General features: G+C 42.1%; 1 protein-coding gene across 3 annotated transcripts in view; it reads right to left on the reverse strand.

Moving 5' to 3' along the window:
* Nucleotides 1-22,255, reverse strand: part of stxbp1a (syntaxin binding protein 1a) — a 46,547-nt gene that overhangs the window by 22,120 nt on the left and 2,172 nt on the right. For 2 of the 3 annotated variants that reach the window (XM_054744714.2, XM_054744713.2), the window contains exons 2-7: nucleotides 5,312-5,361; nucleotides 5,143-5,224; nucleotides 4,992-5,068; nucleotides 4,834-4,912; nucleotides 4,658-4,761; nucleotides 130-278 (exon numbers count right to left, since the gene is read on the reverse strand). In XM_054744714.2, the coding sequence (XP_054600689.1) occupies nucleotides 130-278; nucleotides 4,658-4,761; nucleotides 4,834-4,912; nucleotides 4,992-5,068; nucleotides 5,143-5,224; nucleotides 5,312-5,361 (541 nt within the window). Of the gene's footprint in view, nucleotides 1-129; nucleotides 279-4,657; nucleotides 4,762-4,833; nucleotides 4,913-4,991; nucleotides 5,069-5,142; nucleotides 5,225-5,311; nucleotides 5,362-11,408; nucleotides 11,539-22,255 lie in introns of those variants that run through there. The other variant, XM_070552559.1, reaches the window with a different exon arrangement.

Below are 22,255 nucleotides of genomic sequence, written 5' to 3' on the forward strand. Positions count from 1 at the left end.
TTCAGCCAATCAACTACTTTGACGTCATCGGCAGTTGAAGGACCCCGAGCCGATCCTGTACCGACACCGGTCTCAGCCCAGCAGGGTAACTATTTTCTTTGGGACCCAGCAGCGCCCCCTGCAGCTCACCCTCGGTATCGGACAGCAGGATATTCCTTCAGGGTGGCGCAGAGCGTCGCCAGCTGCTCGGCCAGCCTCTCCATCACCGGGTTCTTCAGCTGGGTCTTGTGGGGGCTGTAGAAACTGTGGAAGGCATCTGGGCTGTCCAGAGAGTACACCTGCACACACGTTTAACAGTCGTTACGAAACTCATGCTTGTGGCTTGAATTTAGGCTTTTTGTTCCACCAGGTGCTTTAATTACTTAAATTTGGGGTCTGACAAAACTTTTCTCTCCCAAAAATGTCCCTGTTTTCAAATTTCATCCCATCTATATTTTTCCTTGGTAATACTTTACAGTAAGGGTCAATTTATTAACCTTAATTAGTGCATAATTAAGCATTAACAAACAAAGGGTCCTTAATTTTATAGGGGAGTCTGTTTAGTAATGCATGACATAATACAGCTAAGCAGTTGTTAATACTGCATTTAATAGTTTATTAATGCTTAATAATGCACTAAGTAATGCTAATAAATGGACCCTTATTGTAAAGTGTTACCTTTTCCTCTTCTAATTCCTTTTTCAAGGTTCAAAGTAGCTTTATTAATACCCACAGGTAAATTTGATTAGCTATTTGACACGAGAATTAGTGCCCAGGATACACACAGATACACACAGACACACACAGATACACACAGATTAAACACAGATACACACAAATACACACAGACACACACAGATACACACAGACACACACAGATACACACAGATACACACAGATTACACACAGATACACACAAATACACACAGACACACACAGATACACACAGACACACACAGCCACAAAGCACACACATCAAAGAAGAATAAACAATAAGTACATAATAAAATAAAATGGCCACGCCAGACTCGGTTCTTATTGAGTAACGTTACCGCCTCGGGAATAAAGCTAGTTTTGTACCTCCTGGTCCTGCACCTTGGCACAACAGGTCTCCGTCCAGATGGCAGGAGCGTAAACTGGGCATGCAGTGGGGGGGGGCGTGTCCCTAACAACCGCTTTAGCAACCCTCTCTACCTGTCCGCTGAACAGCTGCGCCACACTTTTCCTGGTTTTCCAAGCAGCTTTACTATCCTGTTCAGCGTTTCCTTTTGTTTACGAGTGGCCTGACCAGACCACGAGGCTAAGGAAAAGATGAAACACTTTCAGTAAAAGAACAATAAAACGTGGACATTATAGTCCTGTCCACATGCAGTCAGGCCAGTTTTCTAAGGCGGTACAAACGCTGCTGGCCGTTCTCGCCCACAGCATCGCCGTTTTCCTCTAAATCCAGCTCCCTGTCCTTAATTGTCCCCAAATATTTATATGATGTTACCTGCTCAATAGTTTGACCTTTAATTATGGAAAGATCACGCTGTTGTTGAGGCTTCCTTCTAAAGTCCATGATCATGTCTTTTGTTTTAATGACATGAAGTTGTAGATATGATTCATCACACCAAGAGATGAAATCCTCAAGAACAGGTCCATGGCTGTGTTCCCCTTCTCTCAGGAGACGTACCACTACCGAATCATCAGCACAGTTAATAACTGTCCTTCTCTCATGTTTGCTTCGGCACATGTTGGTGTAGAAAATATACAGCGGGGGGGCAAAACACAGCCCTGGGGAGATCCGGTAGACACAGTTCTCGTATCCGACAGGGTGCTGTTCACTCTGACCTTCTGTGTTCTGTTGCTCATAAAGTCTAGTATCCACCCGAGCATGCTTCTACTCCGGTGAAACTCTTCCTCTAGCCTATTAACCAGAACATGAGGCTGGATTGTATTGAAAGCGGACGAGAAGTCCACAAAGAGGAGTCGAGCATGAGTTCCTACCAGGTCCAGATGATGAAAAAGCATATCTAACAGAGTGACCGTTGACTCCTCCACCCCCCTCCCAGCCTGATGTGCAAACTGTAGAGGATCCAGCAGTCGCTGAGTCTGCTTTAAAAGCTCGCATCTAACCAGCTTTTCAAAGATTTTCATTAAAATGGAAGTTAGAGCAACAGGGCGGAAATCGTTTAAACAACCTGGATGTCTCACCTCAGGAATCGGTACAATTTCTGCATCCTTCCATAGTTTAGGGACCTTTTGTAACCGTAAGGATTCACTGAAAATGTGGTGCAGTGTCGGTGTCAGCTGGTATGCACAGGATTTAAGTAAGCGGCCACAAATGTCATCTGGTCCTCGGCTCTTGTTTACTCTAACTGTCCTGATAGCCCTACCTATGTCCTCCATGTCAGCTGTAAAATGCTCACTATCCTTACATTTCTCCCTCAGGATCTCCCGTTCCCGCTGGAATCCAGAACGTCAGACCGACAGTAAAAGCTGTTCAGGGCATTAGCTAGTTCCCTGTCGGTGTTAAAAGGGTCTAGACAGATGGTTGTGTAAGGTGCCTCAGAGCCATGTCCTGAGATGATTTTCATGCTAGTCCATGCTGAACCAAGTTTATTTGCTGCCATTTTGTCCTCCAACTGTCTTCTATATTCATGTTTAGCCTTTGTGATTTCTCTTTTTAACAGTATGTTAGCCCTCTGTAACTCAGCCACTGACGCCTCATTTTTCTCCTTTATACACAATCTCACTGCTTTTGTGACCCGTGGTTTGTTGTTTGGATACATCCTGACACATCTATGGGGTATCATCATATCCCGACAGAAGGCCGTGTATGAGCAGGTTACTTCTACTAACATGTCAAAATCATTTCTCCTCTTGCGTTCATTCTCTGCCCTCATCTACCCTCCTGCCTCACTTGTTTCCTCTCCTCTTCTGCATTAGAGTAGCACACCTCCTCCCTCCCCATCTGTCCCAAGTCACATGACCACACCGCAGATGGGTCCCCATGATGGCCTGGATGGTGATTGGCTGCGTGGATCACAGCTCGTCCAGTAAGGTACAAACTATTCACTCCAGGGGGCGGGGCAACCACGCAGCAATTAGCCTGGAGCGAAAAACCGACGACGCTGAATTAATCGTAGCTGACATGAGGACAGCAAAGCATTGTGGGCCGTGCAGGATTTCCAGACACTGACAGGGTAGAAGGATGGACAGGATGAGAAACGAGGCTGGAGAAAAAATAAAAGGACCAAATAAAAAGCTTTGAGCAGAAGAGAGAGAGAGACGGAGACGTGCAGAGGCTGGATGGAGGAATGGCGAGATGAAGAGCATAAAGGGAGGGAGAGGAAAGCTAGGCCATCGACTCGGGCAGGGAAAGCTGTGGAGAGGGAGAGTCTGGCAGTAAATAGTGATGATGAGTCAGCAGCGTCCATGAGCTTCTCATTCTGTTTCCATCTCTTAGGAATAGAACCAGCATCACTCCCCCTCTCACGGCTCCTATCCATCTGAAGCTGCTGCTCACAGCTTAAAGGGGCATTATGGAAGTGTGACAGCCAAAACATGTATAGAAATAATAAATGTCTTCTTCATACGTTCTCCTGCAATGCCCTGGTCCTGTAGAATGAGCCCTGGCATTTTTACTGTGATTGCCTGTTTTTGTGTAAAATCACAGAAAAAGAGAGATGCTCGGGTCGAGCAGGCTGCTTCATGCGCGTTCACGCTCAGGCATCGCCCGTAGCATTTGCTATCCGTAGCTTTAGCAGCAGAGAGAGAGGCAGTGCCACTTTGTCGCTGTTCCTAACGCCTAGTGACAAAGCTAGCTACATTTCTGAGGACCCTTAGCTACTTTCTGTAGAACTTTCTTCTAGATATTTCCTGCAAGTTAGCAACAAAATAGCCATTTTCACTCCGAACCGTTCTTTGGTTTGACGTTGTTTCAGCTGTCATCAAGGATATAAATGTTACAGATACAAAAGATATCACTGGTGCTTTAGCTCACCTAGTAAGATGTCTGACTCTCATGCAGAAGACCTGGGTTTGATTCTGGATGTGAACATAGTTTATTTAGAGTTTCTTTTTTACATTAATGGTATATTTTTTACAGTAAGATGCCCAAATTTTTATTTGAGACTCGCCGAACGGCATTGAATTCACAGATAAAAAAGATGTGGGTTCAACTTTCATTTTGGAACAAATTTTCAAGCAAGGGAAGGGAATGATCTGAGCATGCAGGAGGACTGACCCATCATAAACCTTTGTCGGCTGTGCTGAAGAGAAAGCTACAGAACCACATTATTTAATTAATTAGCTGCACGTTGTCCTGTCCTCTGTCCTCCGGGCCACACACACACACACACACACACACACACACACACACACACACACACACACACACACACATACACACACACACACACACACACACACATACACACATACACACACACACACACACACACACACACAGGTGTTATCTTCTCCCAGTGCATTCTGGGATTTTTCTATTTAGAGGGTTAATAGCATCCACTCAGTGCGGGTTATTAAACGTATAAAATCTGATCTCACTAATCAGGTATAATTATTAATGTGTACATCCCATAATACACTAGTACATGTAGGATAAAAGCAAACAGCAGAAATGAAAGTACTGAGACAAATGAAGCGGGACTAAACGGCTAAACTTGCTCACCTGAGACTCGTAGGGCAAGAAGGCGATGTTGATCTCCGTCAGAGTCTTGGTGACTTTGGAAGCCCGGCTCTTGACCAGCTCGTTGAAGAGAGGATCAGGGCATGCTGAGGAAACCAGACACGGTTATTTCATCTCCTCTCTGGATGTTCGCACCACAGGTACTGGCTGGTACTCACAGTCAGTGAAGAAAACGTGGGCTGCCTTGTATTTTGCTGAATGGGGGTCTTTGAAGTCCGCGATGAGCGTGTGGACAGACTGAGGACAGAAGACATCTGATCTAAGGCTGCACTCAGCTACTATAAACACAAGAGCTCCCTCCCTGGGACACGCTCACCTTCTCTGTAGGTGTGATAAGGTAAATGGCCTCCAGGCTGGGGAGGGGCTCTCGCCGCTTCATGATGTCCTCCACAACTGGACAGGTGGCAGAGACTCATCGTTACACATGCAACAACAGCCAAACAGGCAGAGAAATGCTCTTCTCTTACTGGTGATGCCCTCTGTCATGATGTCTGTCATCTTGCAGCAGGAGGACAACATCCTCATACTCAGCTGGTCCACTATCAGGGCCTGGGGACACGGGGGGGGGGGGGGGGGGGGGGACACGGTGAGTCTCACATAAATGAAATAAAATCTGTGCCATCGCTTTGGACGCACCTTCCATTCTCCCTTCTTCTTCACCTTCTTGATGACATCATTCATAATCTCTGTGAAGGACAGAAAACATTTCATTACATCTGAAGGTTTTATGGTGAGCAGAGACTTCTATGAAAACCTGTTAACAAGGAGTAAAGCGACTCTTAAACGCGTCCATGTCCATGTCCATGTCCATGTCTATGATCGGACACAGAGGGAATTGTTCTGTTTGGAAAAACAAGAAAGGTAAGAGTCACCTTCTGGAGGATTAGACCCTCTAAAACCAGTTGATCACTGGGCTGGAGCTGCGGCGAGTAAATGATGAATGCAGCATTCATTTGTCCCACATGGGGGGGGGGGGGGGGGGACGGGGACAGGAGGAATAACAAAACAGCGGGAATAACAAAAACGGACAATCAACATTATTGACTGTCCAAATGAATGAAGATCTGGTGGAAAAACTGCACATGTAATCCACGTTTTCATGTTGTTCTCAGTGTTTATGTTTATTTTTGTCTATTTTATTGTGGACATATGTTTCATAAAAAACTTTTTTTCTCTTTTTTCTGTCGATTTGACACCAATGGAAACAAACGTTCCCAGAGGATCCTTACAGAGGGATGAATACAGTTCTATCTGAACCTGAAAGGTAGTCACACGGGAGTTTCCACGTCTCAAAATAGTCCCGGGAGGTTCTCGATTTGCACACGTGATTCAAAGAGGTTCGTTGTCGTGCCGCTGGAATTTTGAACCAATGGGAAAATGGTAAAAGGCCTGTATTTGATATAGCACCTTCTAGAGTCCTGGAACCCCCCAAGGCGCTTTACAACACAATCAGTCATTCGCCCATTCACACACACATTCACACACTGGTGGTGATGCGCTACAATGTAGCCACAGCTGCCCTGGGGTGCACTGACAGAGGCGAGGCTGAGCGGGGCTCGAACCTGCAACCTTCCGATTACGGGGCGAGCACTTAACTCCTGCGCCACCGTCGCCCACACAAGAAAAGTCTATGACTGCTTTTAAAACTTTCCCAGAGTTGCTGCAAACATCTGGAATTCATCTTAAACCCTTCTTAGTTTAATTTCCAAGAGCTTTGGGAGGAGTTGGAGACCTCTTTGCAAATAAATTAAGATAAACTTTAAATATATAGAAACATAATTAAGAAGCTCAGTAACTAACCTGTGGTGAGAAAATTAGCAAGTGTACACAAATGTTGCAATTTAAAAAAAATCTTATAAAATTCTGTATAATTAGTGATTTCAGGAAAAATGTACTACATTTTCTCTAAAAGTTGTATTTATAACAAACAACTGAAGGTCATGTGCCAGTCAGACAAAAATGAAGTGAACACAAATACATGATGAACCTCACAGATTCGCTGAGAAGACATGGAAGATTTTTTCGTGACTCCAACCCTAATCCCAATCTAGAAAGTCTGCTGGATGATAAGCAATTTTAATTTTTGACTCCCATGTCCCCAAGAGAAGATAAAACAGTACTATTGTACTGTAAAACAATACTTAGACTACTGTAACTCTCTTTTCATGTGTCTGAGCAGAACCGTCTACAGGTGGCTCAGAAGGCCTGTGCTCGGCTTCTGACCAAGTCCTCCAAACACACCCACATCACCCCGCTTCTCCTCCAGCTTCACTGGCTTCCAGTCAACTTCAGGGTTCTGGTCTATAGGGCCTTACATGGACAAGCACCATCTTACATTGGTGATCTTCTCAGTCCCTACGCCCCCAGCAGGTCCCTGAGGTCCAGTGATCAAAGCCTACTGGTTGTACAGCACCAGGCTAAAGGTCAAAGGTGACAGATCATCTGCTGCTGTGGCCCCCAGACTCTGGACCTCTCTCCCCCTGAGCCTGAGATCAGTGGACTCAGTGGTCTCCTTTAAAAAGCAGCTGAAGACTCACTTGTTCAAGCTGGCTTTTGTATGACCTTCTTCACCTCTCTCTCTTTATTCTGCTCTCCCCACCTATTCCACCTTCCTCAGGATCCACTGATTTCCCTCTTTCCTATTCACTCTCTCTCTTTCTTAATATTTTTTCTTTTAAATCCCAATTGCTTATTCTTGCTCATTTTAAATATATTTTTAAACATTTTCTAAATGCTTTTTTATATTTTTACATTTTTTGGTTGTTGTGAAGCGCCTTGTGATTTTTATCTTGAGAGGCGCTATAGAAATGGTATTTTCTTCTTCTTCTATTCTGTATTTCAGTGATTAAGCTGCTGCATTTACCATTTAGAAAATACCAGATTGTTTAACTTGTCCTGATTTTGTTTCCACGTTCTTTCCAGTAGTTTCATAATTCCAACATCGGAAGTTTAACAACACATCTCTAAATTAGTCTGCTTCAAGAATACCCAGAAATACAGCGGGGGGATTATAAATCTAATCCACTGAGTTTTCCACACGACGGCCATGTTGGTGCCACTGAGCCGATATTGGCCTGATCAGTGTGCCCTCCATCTGCCAGCTGTTTTAGGATAAACCCATTTAGGGTGAATCACCACTGAACATCGTGTCGAGTCACTACGAGCAAAGCTCCTCGTCTGGCTGAAAACTGAAACGCGTGAGGATTTCCTCAGATTACTAAAAGCTTCAGATTACAGGACACATTGAATAAAGGCCAGGGATGCTGAAAGGAGAGACCTTATAGTAGATACATAAATACATAACAGGTTTATTGTTTTCATAAGACCACAAAATCTCCTGTATTTGAAATCTGACCCAGTGAATCCCAGACAGACCCTGTCCTGTCCCTCAAGTCGCCCAGATGATCTAGATCCGACTTCCTGAGGGACAGAACATGTCAGGTTAGCAGGAAGGTAATTCTCACTAAGCAGCAGAGAGATCCTGGGCGACGGTTCAGAGGAAACGAAAGGGAGGCGTGGCTGACAATGCTCAAAGACAATGAGATAAAACTAGATCCAGCTTCATTCCGTAGAGGTCCCCGTGTGTTTTACGCAGAGGTCAGGAGGATAAACTCCTGGAAACAGGACATCCGTCAGCTCATGTGTTTCCTCCTCATCTGTGCCTGACTGATGAAACGAGAAACCTAGAACTGGTTTTGTAGCCGACGGCTTCAGTTAGATGTTTTGTTATGATGCACCTGGTTCCACATCAAGAAAGAAAGGTTTTTGATTCATTTGGGTTATGAGGGTCATAATATAAACTAGAGCTGAAACAACTAATCGATTTAATCGATTATAATCGATTATTAAAATAGTTAACAACTTTTTTAGTCATCGATTACTTGTTTAATAATCATATTTTACCGCATAAAGTCTATTTTTTACCACATTCTGACATCGGTAACAATCTGTTAAATTTGCCGCCAGTGTGTGGCCGTAATGAGCCACTGATCTACCAGTGGAGCCATAGAAGAAGAAACGAGCCAATAAGTGCCCTCGGTTTTCACGACGTAACACGTTACTGACACGCATCTTGCTGTGAGAGATGGCGGAACAAGAAGAAATACGGAAGAAAAATAGAAGCGACAAAACTGAAGAGAAACCCCGGACAAAAACCTCACGAGTATGGGAGCACTTCACTCTAGATGCCTTGAAAAGACGGGTGACCTGCAAAATATGCAAAAACCATCTAGCATGGCACGGAAGCACGACGTCCCTAAGTGAACATTTGAGACGAAAACATGTGGGGGCTGATGCAGCAGAGGAAAGTCCGGTAAATCCGGTAAGTAACAGAAAATAAACAAGCTAATGCAGATCAAATTTGGGAGCTGAGTTCGTTATAGTGAATGTTAAACATGTTTTTTTGCCGCGTCAGTCTACGGTGTTCTACTTCTGATTGACTAGATGCAATCGTGAATCTCTTCTGTGTTGTGTATCATGCGCTTGCCAAATTTAGCACGTCTGTTTATAAGAATTTTCTCGTTAAGAGAAAAACGCCACAAACCCTTAACTATGTTCCTCATTCAAAAAAGGACAACTCCGCAGAGAAAAATATACAGACGAGCTGTGTCCAGGTGAATATAACGTGGCATAGTTGTACGCTTTCAATTTTCAAATACAGGAGAAATTCAGAAAGTCATTTTTTTTTACTATTAAAAGGCTGTTTTACTGTCTAACGCTGTAAAACGCCTCACAACACATTTTTGTCTAAATAAATGATCACTGTATATTGTTAATTAATTCAAATAATGTAATATTGACTTAGTGTTGTAGTGTGTGTGCTGCTTTATTTTATATGTGTACTTATTTCAGTCTATTTGTGTTTCTTATGCAGAAAAAAACAAACAACGATGGACAACTACATGGGGAACAAGACACTCACCCCCAGCAATGCATACCACTAACAAACTCTATTCTAGATTCTACATTATTTTTTATGGAATTTACCTCTTATATTTTGATGCCAAAAAATTATTCTGGACTGATATTTTGCACTGTTTAGCTGATTTTACACCGCTGACTGTGTTCGTGTGCAATAAAATAGATTGCAGTCAACTGCACAATTCTCTTATGTTTTTCTTTTTCTGAACTGAAATGTATTCATCACTTATATAGGCTAAATAGCTAAACAATAACAAACCGATTAATCGATTAATCGAAAAAATAATCGACAGATTAATTGATTATGAAAATAATCGTTAGTTGCAGCCCTATAATAATAGAGTTAAATCATGTTCAACTTTCCATTCAAACGTCTCCTGGTTTTATTTTCTTCTTGGTATTTTTTCCCCCAATTAGCCCTGGCAGACCATCTGACCCTGACTCACAGACAGGACCCATGTGGGGCAGAATCTACGGTCGTCTTTCTAACGGTCTCCGCACGCCATTGGACAATGCTGGAACCAATCAGAGCAACGAACAACGTGACATATTCATCACTACAAATGTTAGTCAACGGGGCAGCCCACCACACACTGTGAGGCTACAACAGGGCATGGATACAGCAACATCTTTTTGCTATTTCTACAGTTAAATGGTAAATAGCCTGTCTTCATAAAACACCTTCTAGGGTTCTACAACCCCCCAAGTCACTTTACAACTAACCAGTCATTCACCCAATCACACATTCACAGTCTGGTTATTCTAGATTTCTAGGCTACCAGTTACGTTCCAGGCTCTTGGTGTGATTATTAATCAATGAATAATTTGTAAGCTTTTACTTACTTATTGGATTCATCAATAATTTCGTAAATATGGAAATATTTACCGATTTATTAATTAATTAGGATATTAGGATATCCACGGGGCACCACCCCTTTAACAGGGGAACAATGAATCAACACCTCATCAATCTTGTTTAAACATTCCGTGAATCTTTAACGAGCTGCAGTTAATTTTTATATCCACACAAACAATTCACCTGAGACAAAATCTTAATTGGCAATACATTTGTTAACTAATATAATCACTTCAGCTCCTTCTGAAGCATTTAGCCAATCAATATTAACCAACTTATTTTATCAAATGAATACAAACAATGAAACAATGAAATGATAATGTAAAACAATCTGACCCAATAAGTGTGTGTTTTAGTCTTGTCCCCTACCAATGCTAAAAACAAGTATGTGTGTGTGTGTCCCCAAACACGGAAAACCAGAATGTGTGTGTGTGTGTGTGTGTTGTCTTTCCACTCCCACACTGAGAACCGATGTGGGAGGGGTGGGATGTGTGTGTGTGTGTGTGTGTAAGTGTGTGTGTGTGTGTGTGTGTGTGTGTGTGTGTGTGTGTGTGTGTGTGTGTGTGTGTGTGTGTGTGTGTGTGTGTGTGTGTGTGTGACTTTTCTTCTCAAATACAGACACACAGTGGGCGTAGCTTTCACCTTAACTCAATCACAGTAAAACTTAACAAAACTTCAAAACCGCTTCACAAAGATCAATAAACAAAACAAACAGATCAATCAAAGGCAAATTAAATATCTAAATATTTGTTAATGCTGTGGCCAAGCTTAACAACCTAGATATTACAATGAAAGAAAATATCTTACTCTCAAGATGATCCGATGGCGTTTTTGGTACGTAGGAGAGCGCGGTGCTACTTTAAAGCAAATCGCTGTGTTTGATTGCTTGTTCTGAACTATGTTAGAGAAGCGGAAGAAAAGAGATAGAGGAGAGGAAAAAACTCTTGTTTATCTAACCCAAAGCGTCCCTCGGAGTTCAAACAAACCAGATGATGGTTCCGTTGCTTTTCAGCGGCTCGGTGTTCCATCCACTTCAGCAGCCAGACCTCGTGCACACACTGTCCGGAGCCGTAGCAACGAGTGCGTCTTCACACCAGTTGAACTGAACAAAAGACAGATAAGTATCGTTCTGTCTCCCTTTTATAGACTTGGCTGTCTGGCGGGGTGGACTCTGTGAGGGTGTGCTCATGCGCGGAACTTGTTTTCCGGGGTTCGACATCGCTTTGGTGACGTCATCACGTAGCTTCCAGTAGCAGGGAATCATGGGAAATGGAGTCTGCTGGCGTTGATTTTTATATTATCTGCTTTTTCAGAGTGCAGATGACACAGTCTTTTGGAGAAACTACCGCATAGTAATTTTCTCATGAGGGCAGACCCTCAACACTCTGTTATCCACTCTGATGGGTGCCAGCAGCTCAGACTGAGACAGGAAGAGACAGAACAAGCTAGTTAACAAAGTTAGCTTGGTTCTGGGGTGCCCACTGGATTCTGTTAAAGGAGGATGCTGGAGAAGATGACCACCATCTTAAAAAAAAACTCCTACCCACTGCATTTCACTGTAGGGACCATGGACAGCTCCCTCAGAGGCAGACTGAGACATCCCAGGTGTAAAACAGAACGCTACCGTAAGTTGTTCATCCCCTCTGCAGTAAGAGTGTATAACTCTCAGTTTAAGCTGTACTGGAGTTATCCTGGTACACAACAACACCAATGCAATACTCAGTGTGTGTTCAATACGTGTGTAGTACTGGATTTGCATATATGTCTGTGTCCCTTACTGTATGCTGCATAGTTCCAGAACCCAGGCTTCATTTTTATTTGTGGTTAAAAGTTACAATACTAGCTTAGTGCCTGTGTGTGTGTGTACATGCACCTTTGTTACTATTGTTTACTGTTTGTGCTGCTGCAACAAGTGATTTTCCCCACTGTGGGATCGATAAAGTCTATTATATTCTATTTCTATAATACATGGGGACAAAATCTAATCTACCGAGCAGCTGACCTGCCAGTTGGGTGTGTAACGTCCAGCAATGGTCAGTTTTAGGTACAGTTTGACCATTCAACATCTGGTCGAAAAGGAGACACGAGACTGCACGTGTTCCCTTTAAATCGGCCGGCCTGCATCCCACCAGCTGGAGCTCAGAGCCTGCAGCTCTGACAGAGATAACGAAATCATAACAACATTCACTCCTCAAGGTCCCTCACAGAGCACCCTCTTATCTAAGACTCTGCTCACAGAAGAAAATAAGATTTTAAAATTAAAGATGAACTTCCACAACTAAAACAGTTAAATAATCATTAAATGAACATTTGTTTAATATACTTATAATAATTATAAAATACGGATATATGTGTCATTAACCTGTGCTCAATGATATAAGTTTCAGCATGTTTACTTGACCAGGTCATAACATTTGCACTCACACAAGAACAGTGAGGTAAAGTTAAGCCCATGACACATAAATAGCCTTTACCCCAGATCAGAGCCTCCGGATCAAAGAAGGCGTGTTTCTGAGATTCTTGGTAATATCCCTCAAACTTGTCAACCTCTGGTTGGCTACACAGTCATAACATGAGAACATTAAAACCAGATTACTCTGGTTTTTCCTCGGTTCTAGAGAAAGCTTCAGACCGGCCACCTGAAGCAACACCTCTTTAACCATCAAAGCTTTTGACACGTCATCAAAATCTTTTTGCACCTGCGAAGCTGACACAGCAAAACAGTTCCTGCAGAACAAGCTGATGTTGTTTAGACTCCTTAAGAGTCCACCAGAGACGCGCGGTTCCATCCGTCTGTCGTGACCCGAGAATTCTCTGGACTGAAGGATCGGTGCCACTGTATTCTACAGCCCTCCGGTGCCAGAGGTCATCTGACCTCTCTGACCTTCGGACCCACCAAGAGGGTCTCCAAAAACGAGTAATGTGGACACACAGATAGCGTCTGATGTGTTTTTGATAATAATCGACTCATAGCTTAACACAAACCAAATTCTGTTACATCCAGAACTCGGCTCTCCTGGATCCAGAAGTTCTGACTAACATCATTCACACATAGGTTCATACATCACATCTAGTTCCATCCATCACAGTAAATGTTAGTTAACCTGTCATGTTTTACTTGTTGGTAAAATAAATTCTTACTTTTATAAACCTGACTGTTTTCTGAATCCAAATGAAGTGTGTACATCCCCTAATAAACAAAGAATCCTAGAATCTTCTGATTAAAGCACAATAAAGACCAGGCAGGCTGATATTCTAGATTTAGATAGAGTATCGCAGCTTATTGGTCATAAGTGGAGGTAATATATATATATATATATATATATATATATATATATATATATATATAGATAGATAGATAGATAGATAGATAGATAGATAGATAGATAGATAGATAGATAGATAGATAGATAGATAGATAGATAGATAGATAGATAGATAGATATAGATATAGCTCTTAAAGCACTCAATGTACCAAACCCTACAGGTGTCAGATATTTTAAAAATGCTTCTGTCACAATTTTTACATCAAAGCCATTTTACATGCATGTTTTTGGTCCGTGGGAGCCACGCATGCATGGGGAGAACATGCTAACTCATGCAGAAAAGCCAGGATTCTAACCTGCAACCTTCTTACTGTGAGACAACTGCTCCACCATGCATATTTAGTTTTATATCTGCTACAGTAGACAAATTAGTTAAAAAGGATCTTTGCATTAGAAAGGAACAAGAACATTAGAAACGTCTAAGATGAGAAAATGGATTGTTGGTTGTTTTGATCAAATGTTATATGAAATCTTAAAAATCATCTCTGCTTCTAAAGCACTGAATTTTAATCAAGTTGTACTTGTTTATGTAAAAATAAAAGAACCAAAAATTTAGACATTAGTCTCGGGATTCCGACTAAAAGACCAAAAACAGAGAATTTAAACACAGACCACCTTCCCCTGACCTTTCATTGTGGTTTGTTTGTTTATCGTTAGAGCATCTGTGGAACCATCCTTCATGAGAGGAAACCAGATGATGAGGACCAAAGTCTGAACAAGTTCAATTCGTCTAGCAAAGGAAGTCGATCCAAAGTTGGTGAGTGTTTTTAAAATACAAAATAAAGGATGAAAAACAATGAAAACAGGCCCTTTCCACCTGTCGACCCTCCACTCGAGAGCAGCAGACATGTGTAGGACTGGATCTGTCTGGTTTCTGGTGAAGGTACTAGTCCTGATGCTCCATCTGAATGCTTTCAAGGTCACAAATGGTTTGTTGGGTCTAGTCTAGGTGTTAAAGCTGCAATCCGGAGTTTTCCCCTTTCAGGTTTTATGTATGATTTAGTAGAAATCATTAAAAGTGATTGTCTTATCATGATATGATGTAGGCAATACATTGTTTTATTTATTTATTTGCTAAGCCCGGCCCCAGTCCCGTAGAGCTCCATGCAATATGAAACGAGCGCCAGTCAGTGCTAACCAACAGAGTTAGCGTGTTTGAGCGTAACTCGGCTGATGGAGGTTGGCGACCTCTCTCGTGGAAAAGTAAGTCTTTAAAATATGACTACATGAGAAGACAACATAACGTGAGCGTAATAATCGGTAAAAACCGTGTTTTAGCTCTGTTTGTGGGCTAGAGGAGCGCGTTCATGAACACCGCTAGACGGTGTCATCAGATAAAAGGAATGATCCGGAGTTTTGCTTTAAGGGGTAGCGTGTAGCCAAAAGCAGAAATATTACCATACATTAGATAAAAACGTCTGTAACACTTTAGTTTAGGGAACACAAATTAACCATTAATTAGCTGCCAATTAATATGCATATTAGTGGACAACTAAGTCTGAATTAGTCGTTATTAAGCTATTATTAGATGTTTATTACCAACGCTGTAATTCTAACATTAGCAGGCCATAAATTAAGAGTTTTATCAAAATAAGCCATTCATTATGGTTTGTTGCTGATTCTGATATCATCAATATGTGGCTTTTAACAAAGTCATTAAAAGGGAATAGTTATTCTGCATTAATAACCAAAAGTATTATGTTCTGGTATTATGTAAATAAACACCAAACTCCACATGTTAATAGAGCCTAAACAGCAATCTAACCACTTGTAGGCAAGATTATGTTCCCCATTCTAAAGTCAGATTTTCTTCATACCTAATAAATAGTAGTTTAGTAATAACCACTTAAAGGCAAGAATATGTTCCCCTTGAATCACTTCCTCAAAAGCCACATATTGATTTGAGCAACTTAGTAAGTGCGTTAATCAGCAACAATCCAGTTACAGTTAACAAACCATTACGAATGACTTATTTAGATAAAACTCTTCATTTATTACCTGTTAATGTCAGAATGACAGCATTAGTAATAAGCTGTTAATAAGTGCTTAATAATGACTAGTTCAGACTTAGCTGTCCACTAATATGCATATTAATTGGCAGCTAATGAATGGCTAATTTGTGTTCCCTAAACTAAAGTGTTACCAGCCTGATGGGCGGGAGAGAAAATCCTGATCCGTCTCAATGAAACAGCTCTGTGGGTTTTTCCTCTGATGGAGGCAAAACAACTCAGGAACAGTCGGGAAAAACGGGGGAGAGACCAGAACAAACACATCGGAACAGCTGTGTAAACCAACGTGGATAAAACTTACAAACACAACTCCTCTCTCATGTGCAGTTCAACAGGTTACCGTGGCGATAAATTAAGCTTCCTTTTAAAGTCTAAAACTGGACCCAGGCCTACAAAAAGCAGCAATGCTTTATTTAAGCTGACTCCACTCACTTCCTGCAGCTGCAACAAGCTGATAGCGTCTCCCAGTCCCACCCCCACCCCCTTCAGGAATATTTACCTGTTTCCCACAGGCATCACCCCAGAGATGCTCCCGACCTTAACCCTCTGGAGGCAGGCGTTACCTGGTTACTCCACACACGTTCTTCATGAGCATTTTTAAACTCAGAAGTTCCCCTGAAGGACTTAGTTGTTCGTCCTTTTATCAAAACTTGTTTTGAGACTGAGAAACCAGTCTCAAAATAAACAAAACAGGAAGTAAATCAGCAGCTGGAAACCAGGGGTGACCTTTAACCTTCTCCTTTTAGGATTATTATAAATGCCAGAACAACCTGCACCGGTTTACTGTGAGGAGCAGAAAAAATAAAAACAAATCTACCAAAATATGACAAACAATTTTGGAAAATGAAGTAAAATAATATAATATAAGTGGTGGACACTGATTATTATTATTGTTCTGATTATTTTAAGTAATAACCCAACAAATTACATTTTTTGGACTGTTGAACATAACCATTGAGATTATTAATCCAGGCATATGATCAGTACCAAAACATCCGCCTGATATTTTTAGATGTAAAAAAATATATAAACTAATTCAGATTAAATTTCCACAACATCTGTAAAAATCTAGCTTGTTTCTTCTAGTGAGTCAGAGTAGGTCTTAGCCAGTGTTGGGCAAGTTACTTCAAAACTGTAATACATTATTTATTACTTGTTACCCTCATTTTAAAGTAATTCATTACAATACAATATTACTGATTTTAAAATGTAAGGCATTACACTACTTTTGCATTACTCTAAGTTACTTTCAACAAAACAACTTCAGTATGAGTTTGGTAATCTGATGCCTGGTGAACTCATGACACATCTGGTGGAAGGTGATGTGGTGTCTGAGCTAGGATTGCTGTTAAAAACAGAACTTTAGAAGGATTGTTTATGCAATAAATGAAACAACAATCTGTACTCTCAGCACGCTGCCATCTTAGATTAACTGAGCAGGGAGTAAGGTGGTGGGGGCTCCAAGTCTATTTAGCCTTGGTCCCCAAATGCCTTGATACGGCCCTGGATGTGGGACTGGCTTCTGGGCTGATCTGATTCTATCACATGTATAAATATTAAATGCTTATATATTATTGCTTTTCACTGGTAAAAATGTGTATTGGGGATAAATCTACCTACTTTTTGTCTTTTCAAGCACTTTGTTTTGTTTTCTTGATTTTATTTGAATTATTTCCGGCCCTTTCTCTCTCTGACCATCCTGCATGCTGCATGTTTTCTCCATCTTCCAGAAAAAACTGTTTCCTAGACTTCCTGCTTTCTAACGATCAGCCAAAGGGATCTTCACATGTGCGGCGCTCCAGCAGTAATGAGTTAAAATCACCGGGGCCCAGATTAACTCAGATGAGGCAAATCACATCAGAAAAGTACAGAATACCAGAGAACATGCGCTGATATGAACGATCGCAGGTGAACTATTTTGTTTTAGTGGAGCGATTTTGTGAATGTTCCAGCGGCCGCGTGCAGGACACAGCTGGAGTATTTGAGCCGGTACCGCGGCGTCCTCTCTGCCCGCAAAGCTGAGTCCATAAATGACGTAATATATGCAGATATTGGATCTTTCTTCGGGTTTCCCGCAATTTGAATTTTTAAGAAACGCATCTTGATTCTGGGTTTAAAAATGCATTGTAATTACCGCGTTACTGACAATTGTACCGAGTAAATATTACCATTTTCTTTCCCTGTAATGCCTTACATTACCACATTACAGCAAAAAGCAATGCATTACAGTAATTAATTACTTCTGTACCGCATTACTCCCAACACTGGTCTTAGCTTGTCTGTAACAAATCCTGTCTGACCTCTGACCTTTACCATGATTTTATACTGAAGGCTAAAAACAGCAAACCCTCGAACGTTTCCTATTTAACTTTGAGCACATCTGTTTTTTTTTTGTTTACAACATATAACACGTATTTATCACTCTGCTGATTTAGGTGTCTGATTAAAAATGGCCGCCACAGTCAGCTGATATTAGCAAACATCTCAAATGTAGTTTTACAGGATTTAGCTGAGATTGTACGGGATGTTTAGGATTAATCTGCAAGGCAAAGGACTAAATGCCTTTCTGTAATAAATGACTTAAAGAGCAAGTCACCCCCTACCAGAGTATTACTCCACTCCCACTTCCTGTTTGAAAAATGCAACAAATGCTGTTGCCTAGCAGACCGAGAGGGTGGAGCTGCTAACGAATACACACACACACACACACACAGGCTCACAACGACATTGTGACATCATAACGTTCTAGGGTACCTCTTAGCCAATAGCAATGGCGGAGTTAAATTCAAATGCAGTGCAGAGTTTTTACCTGACAACGGCACAACACTGACAGTTTTAGGCAGAAAATGTAAATTTAAACTAAAATGCACTAAAGTGCAAAACTGTTGACTACACGTGTCTGCAGCACGATTAGACACACATTTATATAGTTTATCAGAAAATAAAGTTGATTTGGGGGTGACTTGCTCTTTAAACTCATTCACTGCCAGCGTTTTCCACTGTTTTTACTGTTTCTTTAAGAGTCACAGAACGTTGCGCGCTAGGATGATGTCGACGCCAAAACAACCAAAACAAAGCGGAGACTCACCTCTTACATCAGGAAGAATCCGCGTGTTTCGAGCGTTATCCGTTCTTCCATAAGCCGTTGTTGAATTGTGATCGGCAGAAGCTTTTCAGGTTCGCGCCTCACTTTTTTTACAGCAGCGGCCCAAAACGATCTCCTAACACATGGATGTTCTGCTTCCTGATCACGTGACGTGTGACGTACGAGGATGAAGATCGGCTTTAGAGCTGGGATGTTTGTTCTCACGGTGCGGGGGCTCGTCCGACGCCCACACAGTAAAAACATGCAAATGACGACTTTAGTCGTCACTGGCAGTGAATGAGTTAAAAATAGGTGTGAAGGATTATTTATTATAGTAACGTGTCCAGCTTTTAGAACGTCACTCATTTAAAAACTTGTATTTTGTGCAATTTCCCTGTAAAGGATTAAAGGTCTGTTCTCTGCAGCGACAAAACAAATGTTGATCTGTAAGGATGAAACAAAGCAAGCAGGACCTGAAAGGGTCCTAAATAAATGAAGCTAAATATGAAGAATCAAAAATTAAAGTGAGAAATGCGACAGTCTGCACCAGGTCTTCAAGCTTTTACGTTTTAACACAAAAGTCAGAACAAGCAAACTGAACGTTAAAATGTCTCTCAGTAAACGATGACTCATCAGATTTGTGTTGTGTTATTCATCGTTTCCTCGGTCGGAGGCAGCTCAGCAGTGAGTGTGAAGCTGCTCTTTATTCAGAGATATGCATGTGGTACGGTGTGTGTGTGTGTGTGTGTGTGTGTGTGTGTGTGTGTGTGTGTGTGTGTGTGTGTGTGTGCGCCCACATCCCTGTCTGTCTGTTTCAACCTTCCAGCGCCCCTCTCTTCAAAGACAGATTGTATAATTTCACCTTCTGCTTCCAAGGAAACGTCCCCAAAAACCAAACTGCCTCAATTCAGGACAACGGAGACTAACCCTGCAAACAGCCAACGTCGCATGGACGTACCGATCATGTCTACATGGAGTCTGTCCATCCAGACCACGTCTGTAGGACGTCCAAACTAGGTCTTTGCACAGTGGGGAGGGTTAGAGCTGAAGTCCAGCCTTAACTAGTAAAGCTACACTAGCAGGCGGTGTTCAGATGTTTCTAAGTGCTGTGGTTTATTGGTTCAGTCTTTACTGATTATACATTGTTTTAGATATAACCTGACAATTTGAGCTTCGTTGCCGTGTTTTTATTCATACAACTGATCTTTTTAATTCTGTTTTGCAGGTAAACGATTTATTTTGTGTTGATATTATGAATATTCTGCTATATTTTGTACGTCTCAGTCTCCATGATGTTCTGCTGCAGTCAACGTTTATTTTTCATGTTGCATGATCCAAATGTACCTATTCCTTTAAAATAAGTTCCTTTGTTTAGATTTTCTCTTTGGCTAAATAATGTTGGGAAGTTTAGAAAGTGATGCAACCTTCTGATTACGGGGCGAGAACTTAACTTCTGTGTAACTTTTCAGAGGTTTTAATCATTTTCTTGAGCTACTATGTGCTAAAATGATCCTTAACAGGGTTAATGAAAATTATCTGTCCCCCACCACGCCCTGTAGCCAGAATACCGCACTTGCAACTTCAGAGTACCCTGCCCACTCCCCAAAGTCACACATCTTGCCTGAAGTAGTAACGCTTTACAGACGGGACAACACGCTGCACCTGGTTAGCATTTATTGTGACATGTTGGTCCTGGTGGAGCCTCGAAGGAAACAAAGAAAAGATTCATCTGATGGAACTAAAAAATAAAAAGAGCGTCTGACCACAACAAGAGTCAACATCGGGAGTTTTCTGACTCACAAGAGCTCAGAGACAAAGCAGGATTCAAACTGGACGCAGTTTGGGCTGGTGCAGGGGGGCTGGTGCCCATCTCCAGCGGTCAGCGGGCGATCAGGCGGGGTACACCCTGGACAGAGAGCCAGTCCATCGCAGGGCAACACACACACACACACACACCTAACAGTCATGTTTTTGGACTGTGGGTGGAAGCCGGAGAACCCGGAGAGAACCCACGCATGCACAGGGAGAACAGGGAGATCCCAGGCCAGGAATCGAACCCAGGACCTTCTCGCTGCAAGGCAACAGCTCTAACCACTGCGCCACTGCGCAGCCTACTTTTGAAACAATAAGCCAATTTGATATTTTCATGCTAAATATTTGTATTATTATTATTATTTTTGCTGTCGGTCCTGACTGCAGCTTTGGGAACCACTGCTGTTTTTCAGCCTAGTGTACAAACATCTTATGATGCATCTAAATGCTCAGAGATATGTGATTATTTCTGATTTTGAAGCACTTCCATCTTTTTAAATCTAAGTAGTTTTTCTGCTACAGAGCATGAAAATGTAATATTTCTGCAGCAGCTGCCCTGAATGTTCCACACGGAGTTAACCTGTAATTTTTAATTCATCCCAGCAGCCATCCACCACCTCAGGTTGTTTCTCACTGGCGAGGCCCTCGTCGTCCAGCCTGTTCCCTCTGCTGCTCCCTCCTATCGATGCTCAGGCAGTAAAAGGGGGGAGGGGAAAATCCCAGCCTGCTGCCCATCCCCCCTCCCATCCTGACTGCTGCAGAGCAACCACGATGGTGTCACCCACCCTCCACCCATCCCAGCTCCACCTCAGCCAAACCGGGTGCAGGTGCTGCCGCGTGCATCCGCGCTGTAGATCTGATGTTTAATGTTTATTCTGTAACAAAGCCTGCTGCTGAACAAGCTCATGTCATCACACGAAGGCGTGGATAATTAAAGACGTCAACCCGTGGACGTGTACATTTGATAGCTTCAAACTTATGAGTCACTGTGCAGAACAAATGTTTTTTCTGCAATAATCAAATGTGAACAAATACAGAACCTGACCTACATGTCTCGTGTGTTTTGTAATCAGAACGTAAGCCCCAACAGGGATTCAGGAGTTATCTGGTGACTAAATGAGCCACGTGTACTAATAGAAATATCCACTATAGTATTATCTGTTGGCCTAGATCGAAGGTCTGCCTCCAAGCGGAGCCGAAAGCTGCTAAACGACTAAAACCTCGAAGATACGAGGGAGCAGTTTACAACAAAGCAGTCAAAAACACAAGTCTAATGTTGCAGGTTTGGCTAAATGTTTAGTTCCAAATTAAATTTATCCAATTAATTTACTGATATTTGATCGGGCTGCATGCAAGCGCTGTTGACTCGCAGCAAGGTCACAGGTTTGAATCCCAGCTGCAGCCTTGCTGTGTGGAGGTAGCATGTTCTCATGCGTGGGTTTTCTCCAGCGTCCTTCACCGGACCAGAAACATGCATGAGTGGATGAACACGACACACATAGACGCAACCTTTGATGCTAAATCAGTTAAACATTGCTTGTATAGACATAGATCATACACAGATTTAAACAA

Source organism: Nothobranchius furzeri, chromosome 6 (genome assembly GCF_043380555.1).
Source record: "Nothobranchius furzeri strain GRZ-AD chromosome 6, NfurGRZ-RIMD1, whole genome shotgun sequence".
In the NCBI taxonomy this organism is placed as follows: Eukaryota; Metazoa; Chordata; class Actinopteri; order Cyprinodontiformes; family Nothobranchiidae; genus Nothobranchius; species Nothobranchius furzeri.